This window comes from Labrus bergylta, chromosome 7, assembly GCF_963930695.1.
Source record: "Labrus bergylta chromosome 7, fLabBer1.1, whole genome shotgun sequence".
Classification (NCBI taxonomy): domain Eukaryota; kingdom Metazoa; phylum Chordata; class Actinopteri; order Labriformes; family Labridae; genus Labrus; species Labrus bergylta.
This window is the reverse complement of record NC_089201.1, coordinates 8963950-8979678: the sequence shown is the minus strand read 5'-3', so window position 1 is coordinate 8979678 and position 15729 is coordinate 8963950. Positions and strand designations below refer to the sequence as shown.

At 41.7% G+C, this 15729-nt stretch overlaps 1 protein-coding gene across 4 annotated transcripts in view; it reads right to left on the bottom strand.

The window, feature by feature from the left end:
• Positions 1–15729, bottom strand: part of mob2a (MOB kinase activator 2a) — a 58155-nt gene that overhangs the window by 11496 nt on the left and 30930 nt on the right. The window contains exon 1 of one of the 4 annotated variants that reach the window (XM_020641483.3): positions 4051–4282. The exons of the other annotated variants lie outside the window; for them this stretch is intronic. Within the exon in view, the coding sequence (XP_020497139.1) occupies positions 4051–4166 (116 nt within the window). The 5' untranslated portion in view covers positions 4167–4282. Of the gene's footprint in view, positions 1–4050; positions 4283–15729 lie in introns of those variants that run through there. 4 annotated transcript variants of the gene reach the window in all.

The window sequence follows — 15729 nt, the reverse complement described above, 5'->3', positions numbered from 1 at the left end:
CTGCTCTCCCTTTTCACGACCGATCCAGCTGGTCACAACAGCTGCGTCACAAGTCTGATCCCAGCAGATTCCTCGAGAAAACCCAGAAGAAGAGGGAACTGTCTTGTCTTAGCGTGTGTGAGTGTGTGTGTTTGTGACAGCACGTGTGTGTCCACACGTTTCAGTCTGGATTTAAGTGTGTCAAACATGCTTCTCTTTGGCCTCACACTGGTGCACATGACAGCTGCTGTTTGTTAGCAGACTGTGTGAATACTGCTGAAAACAGAGCACGTACAATTTGAAAATAAAGTTTGTGAAAGAAAGGAGCACCTGGTTTAAATTAATCCCGGAATAACTGGAGGCCAAATTACAGAGCTATGCAGCAAAATGAGTTTAAATTGTTGACTAAAATACAACTTGATATAAAAAAGCTCCCCTCTCCCACTGTGCAACCCCTGTCGATGATCATCTCTGCACCAAAACAAGCATCCAGTTATTCTGATATCTTGCTGTGGCTTATAAAACCAGAGGACTTGGATTGTGTGTTTTATTGTTGCCCCTGCGATGGAATACACATCGACTCTGAAAGCTGTTAAACAAACCAATATAATGACTTTCCCTTTAAGCCTGCTGCTCCTGCCAAACCCGATATTACACAACTGTTGCTTGAATTGGCCCTTTGGATAGCACAGGAATCTAACTATTGGCATAAGGATGCAGTTAATATGTGAGGATGAACAGCATTTGAAAGCCTCCGACAGAAAGAAGTCTACCAACTTCTTTTCGCACTGCGCCTTTCGTCTCGGCCAAAAAGTTGCACTAGAATACTGCGCAAAGAGTACAGCCGACGGCCAACCACCATGTACGTTCTTGTGCATGCGTAAGAGGCAATAACTCTCCATGCCAACAGGTGACAGTAGTGTGTAATCGTCATTCCAAAAAGGGAAAACCGAAAGAGGACAAGGAAGAAAGCAGATAAACAAACAAACCGTTGTTGTGCTACGAAAAGACAATTTTCTGACTGCTGTCGCTCAACACTTTGATCTAATCTAATCAAACAGATCAAATCATAGATATCTTAACTACAGGACAATTTTTTTAAAGAACATAAAGATGCACTCCTAGGTGCAAAGACGTGCTTTTCTTTTCACCATGTGACTCAAATTCAGAACTCTAAACAATCTGTGTGCTCGTGATAAGGACAGTTGAGATAAACACCACATACAACAATCAGAGGTCTTCTTCCCGGGAAAATCAAAGACTTCTAACAAACCTGACAGTCAAACAAACACCTGATAGGTCAGGAAAAAAGAATCGATCAGAAGTCAGGCGGTTGCAACAGCCTTTGTGACCTGATTGTGAGATCCACATTGCTTAGAAAAACCAGATGAAACATCAATAGCAACAAGACACTGCTCCAATCTGAGCCGATAAGACTGAAAATGAGTGAATGAACTCTGCTGTTTTGTAAAAAGAGCAGCTTGATGGGTTTTTCTCCCTGCCTGGCCTCCTGGTCTATTTCAGGATTCAAATTGAAAAGACTGAACTGCTCTTTTCCCCGAAAAACCTCAGACAGAGGAGAGTAGGCAGCCCGAGCACAGCAGAGCTAAACCACGGCGGCCATTATGAGGCTAAAAAGAGATATCTTTAAGGAAGGACTACACCAGAGGCTCAGTTTGCTGTGCCTCTGGCAGGCTACTGCTCTGTTAAAGTTGCCCTTAGAGTTTTATGTGTAGCTTTGAAATGAGCACAGACGCACACATGCTTATGAGTTTTGGTTCTGGATAGGAGAGATAAGACAGCAAGAAAAACAAAGAAAGCCCAGCTGCCACCTCTTAATCAGGAGCATCACCAGGGGTGTCAGCAGCACTGTAAATCACTACATGAGAATTGTAGCCAGGGTGCAGGCCTTAACATGTGTACACACACACACACACACACACACACACACACACACACACACACACACACACACACACACACACACACACACACACACACACACACACACACACACACACACACACACACACACACACACACACACACACACACACACACACACACCCCTGGCTATGTCCTCTTCCTCTGCTCATTCTGTTCTTAATCCCATTCAGTGGCTCTCAGGCCTGCAGAGTATGCAAGGACCCCCTGCCAGCAAAAAATGGAGCCTCATCAACATCACAACGCACGTGTGACAGGAAAGAGGGGGCACTGCTTGAGATAAGAACGAGCTCTTAGCAATGTTACCTGAAAGGCTACTTAACACAAAGAGAAGTGTGTGTGTGTGTGTGTGTGTGTGGGGGGGGGGGGGGGGGGAGTAATTATCCAAGACTCTAGTATAAGTGAGAAAAAGTCCTCTTGGAGATAGGAGTTTGGATTACACCACTCTGACATACCTGGATGGTTAAAAAACTATCTTTTCTGGTCTGCATTAGCTGCATCCAAGCCAGGAGCATTCAACCATTCACTGTAGGGTGAAACTGGTTAAATGTGGAGCTATAAACAGGTCTGCCGTGTACCTCCTAACTCCTCATAAAACCCCAAACTATGCATCCTTGTTAACTTTGACGAAGTGGTTTTGTTCGGTTTTTCCTCAAGACGTCACATTTCATGGGAACCCCCTTTTTGTCCCTCCCTGGCAGAACCATTAAAAGGTGTATTTACTTGTAAGCATCTGCATTCTAAAGCAAAGCTGTCGATTTCCAAGTCAAAGAGGTGCAGCAGAACTTGTCTGTACCTGTCACAGATCTTGCAACAGACATAACAGCATACTGTACATAACACTCACTGCTAGGGCCATTCCATCTAGCTAACAATCTGTTAAAGGAAGGTGGTGGGGTTTTCTGTCTCCTCACTATCACCCTCCACATCTGAACAGACAACAGATTTGGAGGCATGTGCCCCTTGGGGATGCTGTGTGAAAACACACCTGTCCCAGGACTTGAAAGGTAAGAGGAAACTTAAAGCATTAACAGGACACCCGTCCCCCCCGGAGGAACACACTCATAATGACTACATGTCTTCGACGCATGAAAGAGACTTGAGTAAATACTCACATGTAAACTGGGTTAACATTTAACTTTTTCCTCACACAAACGCACAATTTACACTCATTTTTGGGGCCATGCATGAAGGTTGCTTGCATGCTTGAAATCTCAGGTCTTCTTAGTCATAACATGGGGATAACTGATAGAGTACATTTTTACCTTAAAAAGAATTAGGGTCAAATGCTTTCAATTCTTATGAGAAAAAAAAAGTGTGCTATTGGTTTATGTAGAAAACTAATAAAAATCCATTAAAATACACGTACTTTTAGTTAGCTATCTTAAAAGTGTGTGTTAAATTCCAGGTGATCATGATGATAGTGTAAATTGGTTGTTCAGAGATATGGAGTAGCATTAAAAGGCGTGCAGGTGATTTAAATGAATTTCCTCTTTCATTTGTCTTGGCTAAAACGTTAACAGGCGTCCTAAATCATTTATTAGACTGAGAAGACAGTGTCACATTTCTCTTGCTCTTGTTGAGTATTGTTACTGAGAGCAGCAGCAGGAGGAATGAGGCACACTGAGTACACGTCGTCTATCACCACCGGACTGTGAATTACTGTGACCCCGAACCCGAGGGTCCTAATACTTGTGTAATTACTTCTGAGAGAAGATTACATCTAGTCAAGGTATAGGGAGGAAACAAACAGATTGCATCGTAGGCTGATAACTTAGCCTATTTTTCCATTTGTTTTGGTGAAATGTCGAGAGTAGGACGTGGCTTTATGTTTCGAAATGATTCGACGTTTATAGAAATTTAATAAAACAGCAGCTAGATTAAATAACCCGAAATAAAATGGATAATGTAGTAGCCTACTAATTTGTAGGTACCCTAACGAGGTGGCAGAGCACTGCGGAGAAAGCAGCTGTAGACGACAAATTAAAGTAAGCTACACAATATCAACTCTGACTAGGCGACACGTTTCTCAAAGCTTCGTGAAACTTTTTTTTTTTTAAAGAAAAAAGACCCAAACACAGCACTATATAAGCGGACACCTCTCAGTAAAGTTAATTGAAGTTTTACCTTAGTACTTTTCCGACTGCCTGAAGCACCATTTTGCAACTTAGTCCGTTTTTGGAGTTTCTCTGAGAGTGCATGTCAGTCTTTTCTCCAGAAAAGGAGCAATAATCTCCAACCATACTTTAAAACATCAAGAGATTAAGTCAGAATATCTTCTCGTCAGATTATTCAGATGTCTTCTCTGCGACCCACACAAGAGTTTGATCTTTCTCTATAGCTCTGAACCACAGCACAGCGAAAAGAAAACTTAGTGATGATTTTAAGGGGCCGTCCTACTCGGTCCGCTCTGGTCCAATCAGTGAAGAGAACAGAGGGATGTGTGGGCGGGATGTGGTGACGTCAAAGTCTGCCCATGTGGATGTGGTTTGAATGTCTCCCTGAAGTGTAGTTACAATGTAGCAACAGGTGGCCAGCTCATAACGGAGGACTACAGGGAAATAAAAAGGTGTTGCTTGTATTAACCTGTTCTGGCAAATAAAATATAGCAAAAAAGAAGGTATATATTTTAAAGCAAAATAGCTTAAAGCTATACCTTTACTGATTAATAACAAATGATGGATAATAATTTTGTGGTCCTTATAACTCTCCATTCTCAGATAAAATCAGCAACTTATATGAACTAAATGCCCATTTATTTATTTGTTGTTAAAATACATGCTCATCATTTAATATGGTTAAAAGCTCTGGCAAAAAAATAAAAATAAAATCATTAAGATATTGTCTGATATTTAGCATTAAGATACAGGGTTATTTTTACCCTTATTTTTGCAATATTTATTTTTACTTTCTGAATTACTTAAGTGTGTAGAGCAGGCAAGAAAGTTCAGTTTTAAGTTTTGTCCTTTGAACAGATGTGATCCATTAAAAAAACAATTAAAGAGATGGTAAATGTTTACAGTAAGAAGCAGGGAAACAAAAAAAAATGGTTAACAGCAGATACAAGTCTAAAATTTAGCCTATGTTGGACTCTCTGGAACTAGTGCAGGGTTATCCAATCTTGAATGAAGGGACTTTGGGGCAACATTCCTGCTGTTGATTGTGAACTTCACCTGGAGTTTAACTATGACAGGCTGGCAGCAGTCAGGCATGTTCAAACACGTCAAAGCTTCAGAGCCAATGAGGGAATGAAACAAAGTCTATTTGAGAGTCAAAGGCAAATACGTTTGAAGAGGTCTGTCTGCCTCTGTGTCTACAGCTTCACCTAAAGGAACTGTTTCTACTACAACCAAGTGTTGTCAGTTAAACTCCATTTGGCTGTTTTTCACGAAGCGTAGACTATTCGTTTCCTTTTTCAGTTCAGTGCCACACTGAATTATTCTAACAGGCTGTTTTACCTGGGCACACGTATAAGATCATTTCATTAGCACCACCGTCGACCAAACTTAAAATATTACCAGGTAACTATTTTCTAAGGTTTTCATGTCATGTCACTGTATTTGACCATCTTTTTATTTAATATAATATAATTTCACATATAATGTACTTAGATTTGTCAGCCAGTAATCTAATAGTATTAGGCAACGCAAGTTTATTTATATAGCACATTTCAACAACAAGGCAATTCAAAGTGCGTAGCACTAGCAACCTGACAAGCAATTACCAGAGCCCTGCTGATGGGTATCAGAGAGACACTGAACTTATGTTATTACTAGTTTGAACCTCTTCTGGACCTGATGGACTCTGAGGGGGGAGGTCTACTTGTTTATAACAGTTATTTTAGACTCTGAAAATATGGAAGTGATTTAAAGAACGAGATGATGTATAATCTAATTAAATTGTCAGAGAGCTAAGGCATAAACATAAACATAAATGTGAGCCAGAGGAAATGAACACTTCCTATTTGGAGTCAAGCAGCTCATGAGAAGATTACTACTTGTGTTGAGGAACTATCATTTCCTCGCTCTTCTTCCCTCTAATCATCGCCTCCTAACAAACATCCTCTCTCATTCTCTCTTCACACATTTCTCCTCCCTGTCTTGGTTTGGGTTTTCCTCTCCTCTCTCTACCATTGTCTTCCCTTCTCTTCCACTCCTCTGTTATTCCTCTACGTCTCCTCAGACGGAACTTGTGGTGCCATGCTGGAGCTGCAGATGTGAGAACAAATCCAGAAGCTGGCTGCTGCAGAACAAACACACTCAAAGACCAAGTAGCTGAGGTCGAGGAAGATAAAAGAGAATGCTATAGGAAGACTATGTGTGTGTGAGTGTGTGTGTGAGTGTATGTATGGTGATATGAGCTGAGTGTGTTAAGGTGTAGGTCTGCAGATGAGCCAGAGAAGCATATTCACTGTGGACCCACTGAGGCACCGCTTGGTTTTGTTTTAAGGCCTTTATGTGGCCTCTACGATCTGAAAGATTCAAAAGGGGCAGAAAGACTGCAGCCTCATGCCGCACCAACAATCAGTTCTTATATTTCGCCTATAGATTTTCTGGTAATCTGGCAAAATGTCCCTACAGCAGGTTGTCGTCAGTCCCCATTTGTTCAGATCTGCCTCTGCGTGAGCTCACATGAGATCTTAGAAAATAACTTGAGAACGTAGGTTGCTCCCTTAAGCACACATGATAATCTCTAAATTATCTTGTAGTATGTCATGTACAATCATTTTCATAACTTGTCGATTGTTTATATCTGAGATCAAACAATATTACTCATGTTGTTAAATCTTAAATTTCTCCTAATGTGTTTGATGCTACCAGATTTAAAATCAGTTAGGATTTTTAAATCCCTGTATTCTGAGTGCACATCGGACTGAAGTTTGATGGGTGGGAGCTGTGTGAAACAGGGGCCCAATCAGTGACTCCTGCTGTGGCAGCAGGAGAGGTGAGGGTCGAGGGTGGGGGTGGGGGGGGGTACGAACAGTGCACTGACTTTCCCTAGGTTCTAAAATTAGCATCGGCCTGCCTGGCCCATAAAGAAAACAGAGAGCAGTGCACAGAGAGAGAGGGTGGGAGGGAGGAGGGGGGATGCCATGTAAGTATGAGAGAGTGTGCATGAGTGCTCACAAATGAACGAGCAGCTTAATCAGTTATTAGGCAGGTGAGGGATGTAACAAGGTGTGGGGTTTATTGTTGTGTTAATTACAGCCAAAAATAAACATTAATGACTGGCTACAGTAACTCTCAGTTTTTTTCAGAAAGCTTCTATTTTTTCCAGTTAAGACTTTTTTAAGTCTTACTATTTTAAAATATGTTATGTCTGTTTTTACCTTAAATATTTGAAAATGTTTGCTTAAGTTATAAAAAGAATAATTTTGTAGAAACACTTGGACAACATGTTATAAAAACTAATGTTGGTGTTTTCAGTCAGAAACTAGATTAGAAAAGTCTTTCATCACAATAAATAGCAAACTATATCATTAACATGATTTGTCAATGTGTAAGATTGTAGTTATAGCGGATACATGAAGGCTCGTGCTATTTGGGACCACCAAAGAAAAAGCAGTTTGCTGCTGTAATGGAAATCTTGTGCTCAGGGAACTTTCCATTAATTTACTTCGATCTATTGGATCAGTGTGGCCACTGAAAATAGAAGACATCCATTCAAGATTACTGGTGCTTGGCCAGGGGCCGGGGGCTCTACATTCTCTAGAGTGTTCGAGTGGATAAAGTGCTTCATTGAATCAGGGGTGAAAGTTAAAGAGCAACTGACTTTTAACTTAACATGGCCATTTCTTAGCTCTGACAGGTAATAAGTAGTCACACCTGCAGTTTTTGGTGTCATGTGAGCTGAAGGTTAACAGAGCAGGTGTAGAAGGCAACGGTGCGGCACGGGTCGTACCGTCTTACGCAACGCCTGACGTGGATGGAAACCAACGGCTGAATTCCTTTGTCTGGCAGACAGAGGTTTACTCTTTCTTCAGCTAACGTCACTGCCACCTTCTCTTCTATTGCGCAGACAAGACATGGCTTCACGCGTCCACCACCTGCCCCCAGAAAAAAACAGATGTGGCTGCATCTCGCACTACGTATATATCCAAACAGCCAACTTGATTCATTTGAGAGTGAGTGCCTGAGGTTACATTTTAAACTTTCAAGAGTTACATAAAGTGCAGCTTCTATTTAACTATACAAGCTGTGATGTACATAAAAATGAGTACCTTCAGATTAGATTAATATTCCAGACTGTGTACATCCCCTGAGTGAACAGCTTGTAGCCTGTCTTTTATCAGCAGTAACAAGCTGCTCTAAGTGTGCTAACCTCATCAAAAGACAACCACCCAGGAGATATAGACAGCAGAGGCCCAGATTTCATTTTAAAACCAGTCACTTATTAGACAGAAGAGAAGACATGAAGGCAGCTTATGGAAACACGCTGACGTCAGTGCGGCATGTGACACGCAGAAGTTAATGTGAACAACAAAGAAATAACAGTAAGCATGATAACATCAAAGAAATGTGACAGAAAAAGAACTCAGGAAAAATGTGAGTAATTCCAATCATCACAGCAGTTCACGTAATAATGCCTATAGGAGGCGGTCCTGTGATGAAAGAAATATGGAAAATTGGTTTGTTGAAGAGCAAGTTTTAACAGTCGACTGATAAATAAATGACAGACTGAATGAAGAAAAAACTGAGTTAGACATTTTGGTGTGCTCGCTCTCCTCACTGCAGAGAAGAGGTAGATAGCTGGCCTGACAGGTTGGGTCTGAAAGTCAGCGGACATTCCACCTTTTTGAGACAAAGAAAACACTGATTCCAGGCCAGCGGCTGATGAGTCACAACCACAGCAGATACGCCTTAGGGCCTGGAAACAGCCCACTCCGGGCCCTATGAAAGCAGATCTCGAGCCAATCATAGCTGGAGTCAAAATGATAGACAGGGTGGGCCACCAATCGTGTTAAAACCCCAAATGAATGAATAAAAATCAGAGCAGGTCCAAGTTGCAATGTAAGACCTCCAGTTTGCAACGCGTTCTGGGATTGTGGGAGTGCTGCGGTGTGTTTAGGTAAGGTCTTAGTCAGTGAAAACAGCTCAGACTGAAGGTCTTTGTGGCAAGAGGGGTTTCTATAGGCTTGGATAAAGGTCAGCAAGGCCGGGAGAGACTGCATGCACTGAACCCAGCGACCCAACCTGCAATACTGACTGTCATTATGGGACAAAAAGAGCGCTGTTTGTGCTAACAACGCAGGAAAAATATCAACAAAAACTGCATTAAAGTCCCTATGAGGTGAAAAATGCATTTTCCCAGTTTTAATCCAGTGTTCCTGTTTTAAATGTTCATTTATCTGCCTAATATATTTCAATAAAGAATTAACGGAGCATTTTTACATCAAAATAACAGCTTTTTCTCTTCCTTTAAACTTTTCAAATGTCTGATGATTCATCCTACACTCTAGGACACTTACTAATTTTTGACCAATCAAAAAGCTTTATCGAAGCTAACGAGCCAATCAACTTCACCACAACGTCATGTCCCCCCTTCTATCTTGTGATTAGTTCTATCCTGTTGAAATACATCAAGACAGGGCAGTTGGATTCTCAGAAGGGGACTTTCAAGGAAAAAAAAAACCCATCCAATCAGAATTCTCAGAATCAACTTTTGTACCTGCATTAAAAACTTGACCGTGTGCAATTCATGCAATACTGAACTTGTGTTACTGCAGTTTGTATGTATGTGCACCTGCAGAAACAAACCTGAGCCAACAAACTTAGCGATTCCTGGCTGCACTTTATAGCCTTTTCATTTTGATCTATTTTAACATGTGTTACTAGGTGTTTAGCAGGTGTGTTTTTTTAGACAAAACACTGCATTTTAGTTTTCTTATTAATGTATCATTCTCTTTCAGTGTGGACCAGCTCTTATTCATTTTTTTCTTCCTTTCCACCTTTAAGGCCTTGAAGTCCTCTAATTCTCTCTTGTTGCATGTGACTTTTTTTCCTCCCTGGCTCCATGTCTCCTTTGCGCTGCATTCCTGTTGGGGAAGGGCTGCATGCAAAGACATGCCATCGCTCTGTGCACACACAACCTGGCTAAACAAAGGAGAGAAGAAGAGAGCTGACAAGGACGAGCAAAACATGAAGAGTGAGCAAAAAGGAGGTCAAGAGCAGAGTCTAAGAAGCACAGCTTTCTGTTTGGTTTGACTTGACTTCTTGTTTGGGAGGTAGTCGTGTTCACTTCATGCGCAAACATATGAGGGTGTGACTTCATGCTCCATTTAACAGCAGCAATGACATTTACACACAAAAATACTCTACTGTCTGTTTGCCAAATCATTCAGAAACCATTTACACGTCAGGTTAGTTTGGAAACTGTTTCTGCATATTTTCATGCAGTGGAGAGAATTTCTGAAGGAAGTTTGCAAATGAGAAAGCCTAGTCAGGCCATGTTGTGACTGGTTTATGACTGAAGGAAGAGAGGGATTTAGCGAGATGGAGGACAGGAGATGCGACATACCAGACTTGTGTTGTTTATGGATCACCAACTCCATGAATACTGCCTGGATAGAACACTATCATCTCAGCACGAATGGGCCAGAAATTGAATATGAAGGGGAGAAAGGGATGAAAGAGGAGATCGCAATGGATCCGATGGAAAAAGGTGAGAAAGTTAAAAGTAAGGATTATAGTCAAGTAAAAGGGATGCAGAGAGAGCGTAGTGGGTAGTGGCCACAAAAAAAATGAGAGCGAGAGAAGAGTAAACGAGAGTAATAAATGAAGTTCAGATGAAGGAGAGCAGTGTGGGAGGCTGTCTCAGCATGCCCTCGCCGCCTGCTGCACTCCTCCTTACATTCCTTAGCTGGGGAGAGTCACCATCCATCCCATAATATGCCACCTGGGCAGCAATAACACCTGTCTGTCTAGTGTAAAAATCACACAGGCAAACAAACCAGACGTGCATATGAGCGCCCAGAGGCTCAAGTGCAAGGTCACCTGAGATATAATGTCTGGCAACCTGACAGAAGTGACAAGTTCAGAGACCAGCTAATGGGAGGGGAGGCAGGTGAAGTGGATGTCCTCCTGAATAACAGGAGCACAGAGCACGAGCAGAGAGTGACTGTGTCCTCAAGGTGGGAATGGATGCAGTCACTAGAATCAAATGTCACAGACAAGTGTGTGTGTGTGTGTGTGTGTGTGTGTGTATATATATATATATATATATATATTCTACTATACATGTAAAATGATCAAAAAGCAATTAGGGCAAGTGCAATATTCATGTCGCAAACGTCTATGAGGTAAAGAACATCATAAATTTTACATTGCCTTGATTTACAGATATTTTAGCAAAATGAATATTGTTTTAATAATTTTTTTGGAATATGGAAAGGGTGAACAATTAACAGACTTAACCAATAATTAAAAAAACTGTGATCACATTATCCTCATCAGCAGCTGCACGTTAAAGACTTCTTGTTAATGTCACGTCAAAGTGATGTCTATCATCATGTATGAGTTTTTATACTTGCACATCATGTGTTTTGCCTCGTGCAGCGCTGGAGGAAACACAAAAGGTTCCCGCAGGCTACTCTTCTTCCCAGAACTGTAATAGACTTCAAAAAAGGAAAAAGAACGCAGCTTTCCTAGGAAAGTTATGATAACCTTGGCGCAAAGACACACACACACACACACACACACACACACACACACACACACACACACACACACACACACACACACACACACACACACACACACACACACACACACACACACACACACACACACACACCAGATAAAATACAGAACATTTCTGAACCAAACCCAAACATTACCTTAAGATTACAGCTTGTATGGAACAGGACAAAACACAACAGAGTGTAAGGCCTGTGAAAGAGGAACATTCCCACGCGCACACACACACACACACACACACACACACACACACACTCACTCACTCAATTAAACTGAGAGAGCAACACTGCCACCCGCTGGCATAAAACTTACATTTCTCACATCAGGTAAATCAACTACTGTACAATAGAGCAGCAACCTGATACTAGAAAGAAGTTGAAGACAGCTTTTTTTTTGTATTAAAGTGAGAGAAAACGTGAGAGGACAGAGAGCTACATCATCACTTACTGTACCCAGCCTTAGAAAAGGTCTCTCACTGCAGACTTTGTCTGATTCTTACACAACCTCACAGCTAGACTAACTTTTCCATTCCTGGTTTTATAATAAGGGTGTGGACACGTGTGTGTGTGTGTGTGTGTGTGTGTGTGTGTGTGTGTGTGTGTGTGTGTGTGTGTGTGTGTGTGTGTGTGATTTGAAACCCAGATGCTTTAGAAGCCAGTATCGCCAGATTGTAGAACTTAAGTTACTTTCAACTTAAAAAGTGGCTGAGTAACAAAAAGAGCATAAAGAGAAAACAACATGAAAAAAAAAATCGAGATATAGATAAAAAGAAGTGCAGCTGGTATTCAGAAACAAGTGAGTGAGGGGAGGTCAAGAAAACAGGAGTTTGTGACATAAAGAAGAGGTTAATGGAGAGCTGCGGGCAAACATCTGCTACTGTTTGCTCAGCAGCACAAGTAGTCTGTGTGTGTGTGTGTGTGTGTGTGTGTGTGTGTGTGTGTGTGTGTGTGTGTGTGTGTGTGTGTGTGTGTGTGTGTGTGTGTGTGTGTGTGTGTGTGGAATAAGGTGAAGTCGACAGGATAGAGGAGAAAGGCCACCATGGCATACATATAGGGTAGAGCCGTGTTTGCACAGGGTGTGTGTGTGGTAAGATGTGGCTTAATGGTGAACAGAGCTCCCCTTTCATGGTCTGAAATAAAAAACAACAAAATGATGGAGAAATGCCAGTTAAATATTTTCAGGTCTGTATGGGATGAAGGAGCTCTAAGCTACAGCAGCAAAAAGAGATGAGAGTACAGCAGCTGTATATTAGAATCATCTAACTCTCATAAAACAGGCAACAGCACAGTTGTGCTGCAAAGGCTACTAGAAGATGGGACATCAAAAAAGCAAACAGACAGAACTGTGGAGACTGTTGTTGGTGAGTGTATACAGCAAATGAAGCAGACATAAAAAAGGAGGATGTGGGGTTCATGCTAACAGTTTGGGTGGCTCTGTTTTCTGCTCCGAGGCTTTGCATGCCAGCCCTGATCCAGCTCATTAACTCCTAAGTGAGGCCATTTAGTCACAGATTTCCTAATGAGGGGAATGTGGATGTAACCAATAGCGCTTTCCAGAAATCACGCACACATGAATACAGATATAATCGTACAGAACGTCCTTTAAGTTGAGTAATTAGTTCTGATGGATCTGACAATTTACCAAACGGCACTACATGGGGGAATGAGAGACTGATTGATGTGGAGCAGACATATTTAATCTCCGCCTGAGCGACTGCGTCGACATGTCCCACATATCACTGTCTGACTCCAGAACAGCGTAAGCGATGAAATGAGGCAACTACAGAATGTGAACGATGTTTAAAATCTGTATTACATAAAGGCAGGTATGTGGCAGCGTCAGCCAATCTGAATCATCATCACAGAAGGCAGAAATGATGGTTTAACACCAGCTGAGAAGATCTACACGCTGCCGTAAGAGAACAAGTCAAATCACATCAGTCCACTATCCACACGTAACCTGGTCAGCAGGTCGGCATGCTCTCAGCCTGTGAGACACAAACAATAACAAACAGAGGTGAGAGATGAAAGGTTTCCCAGGAGAAAGGTCTCCATTTCCTGCATCAGCAGACCAAGCTGTGCTCCATCAAACTGTCTGGTATGCGAGCATACAGAAATGTTGCGTTTGATTTTGTTATTTTGTCTGAACCGATGCTGTTTGACCCCCTGAGAACATGAATTAACTGACCAGGTCAGAAATGTCCGGGCCGGAGCTTGTGACTAAACAAGTAGTACAGGTTTAAGTTTTAATGCTGTTTGTATCTTAAGCTGCTGAGTTTCATGTTGAGTTTATTGTGTAAAAAAGGACCAACTTTTATCTGTTCATCTGAGTCGTGTCCTTCTCTTAGTTAAGTTTGCAATACAGATATTTTCAGAATCCATAAATCAATGAATTCTTTAGTTAATAAAAGGTCAAACGGTTGCGAAACACTCTCGTAAGAATTTCTCAGAGCCTTAAGTCATGACTTCAAGTTGCTACTTTTGTCAAAGCAACAGTCCAAAATCCACAATCCGACTATTTCCATGAAGAAAATGGAAAAAAAAGAGCTAAAAATCCTCATATGTAAGAGGCTGAAACCAGCATGTTTGGTATTTTTGCTTGGAAAATAATCAAAAGATTGATTCAGTGAGAAAGCAATTCAGTCTCTTCTGACTGATAATGAATCTATTTATTGCTGTTATAGTTAGTACAACCTCTCAGAATTTGTACGATAATTATTCATCTCTTTGACACCCACACCCACACACACACACACACACACACAAAACTAATTAGTGCTGCTTAGTGCTTCCGAATGCTGAGTAGGCTATCAAAGCTCTCAAAATATTCACATACTTTATCTAAAATGGCCATTTTGTTATATTCAAATAGTTTTGACTCGGGAAGTGAGCACAAAAACAGTCAAAAAAGTTGAAAGTCTACCAGAAAATCCTAACAATAACAGTAAGAAAACACAATGGAAATAAATGAACCTCCTGTCCCGATGACTAGACGAGATCTGACCATTATCTGACAACAGAGGAAACTCTGCTCCATTGTGTGAGTTTGATTAACACTGAGGAGATGAAGGCTCAGGAAGTGCTCACGCCCCAGTTTGGGCAAAGAGGTGAAGAAAAAGCATGTGACTGAAGCAGGCTGACAGGTAAACAAAGTCAAAATCCAGATTATGGAAACATGAGTTTGAGTTTAACCGCCAATCATTAATGTGTGTGTGCGTGCAACAACACCTCTTCTCTCAACAGAGGAAGTCTGCTCTAATCAAATAAAAAAGCAGGCATGATTAAATCACCTCCTCTTATTGTGTTCCTCCCAAAAAACAACAACAGCAATGCAAGAGGTAGTGATGGTCAACCCATTCGGTCCCACACGCACACCAAACACACACACACGGCCTGAACTGAGATTCTGAACCACCAAAGATTTGCTTTGCGATAATTTATCTTTGAAGATAGACCATGTCCAGATGTCAGGAACAATTAATCTCTTGGGGTTAATGAAGAGAAAAAACAGACAGAGAGCATTTGGCAGAGGTTAAAAGCCGAGCAGCGTCGTGAGGTAAGACAAGGCGACGATGTCACATGTTTGTGCTCCGAAGCCACAGCAGTGGACAGGAAAGGGGCGTAGAAGAGAGAGAGAGGGTGGAGAGCATGGACACAAAGGGGGAAAAAAAGCAGCAAAAGTAATGGAAATTCCTTGACAAAGCCATGAATGTTTTGCTCCCTTGAGGGATTGCTGAGATGACAGTGAAACCACAGCGAGGCTCTGCCCTTTGTCAGTGACTGGCATCGAGGAAATATGAGCACATGTCCTGCGGCGGTGTGCTGAGGGGGCAAAAAGAGAGCACAAACACATGTACACAGGGGAGACAGTACTATCAAGTAACTATTTCTCTCTATTTTTACTAATTACCGACATATATGCTACTAAACAACAGGCATGCCTGTCGCCCACAGATGGCGTAATAATGAGCAAGGGAAGGATGTGGGCGGAGGCAGCTGGTGTCAGAATGGGAGAATAAAAGAGAGATGCATTGAAAGGAGACACAAGAGAGGTCAAATCAATAGATGTCCTTGGAGCAGCAGGAGCAGGGAGGTGTGTGTGTGTGCTGCTC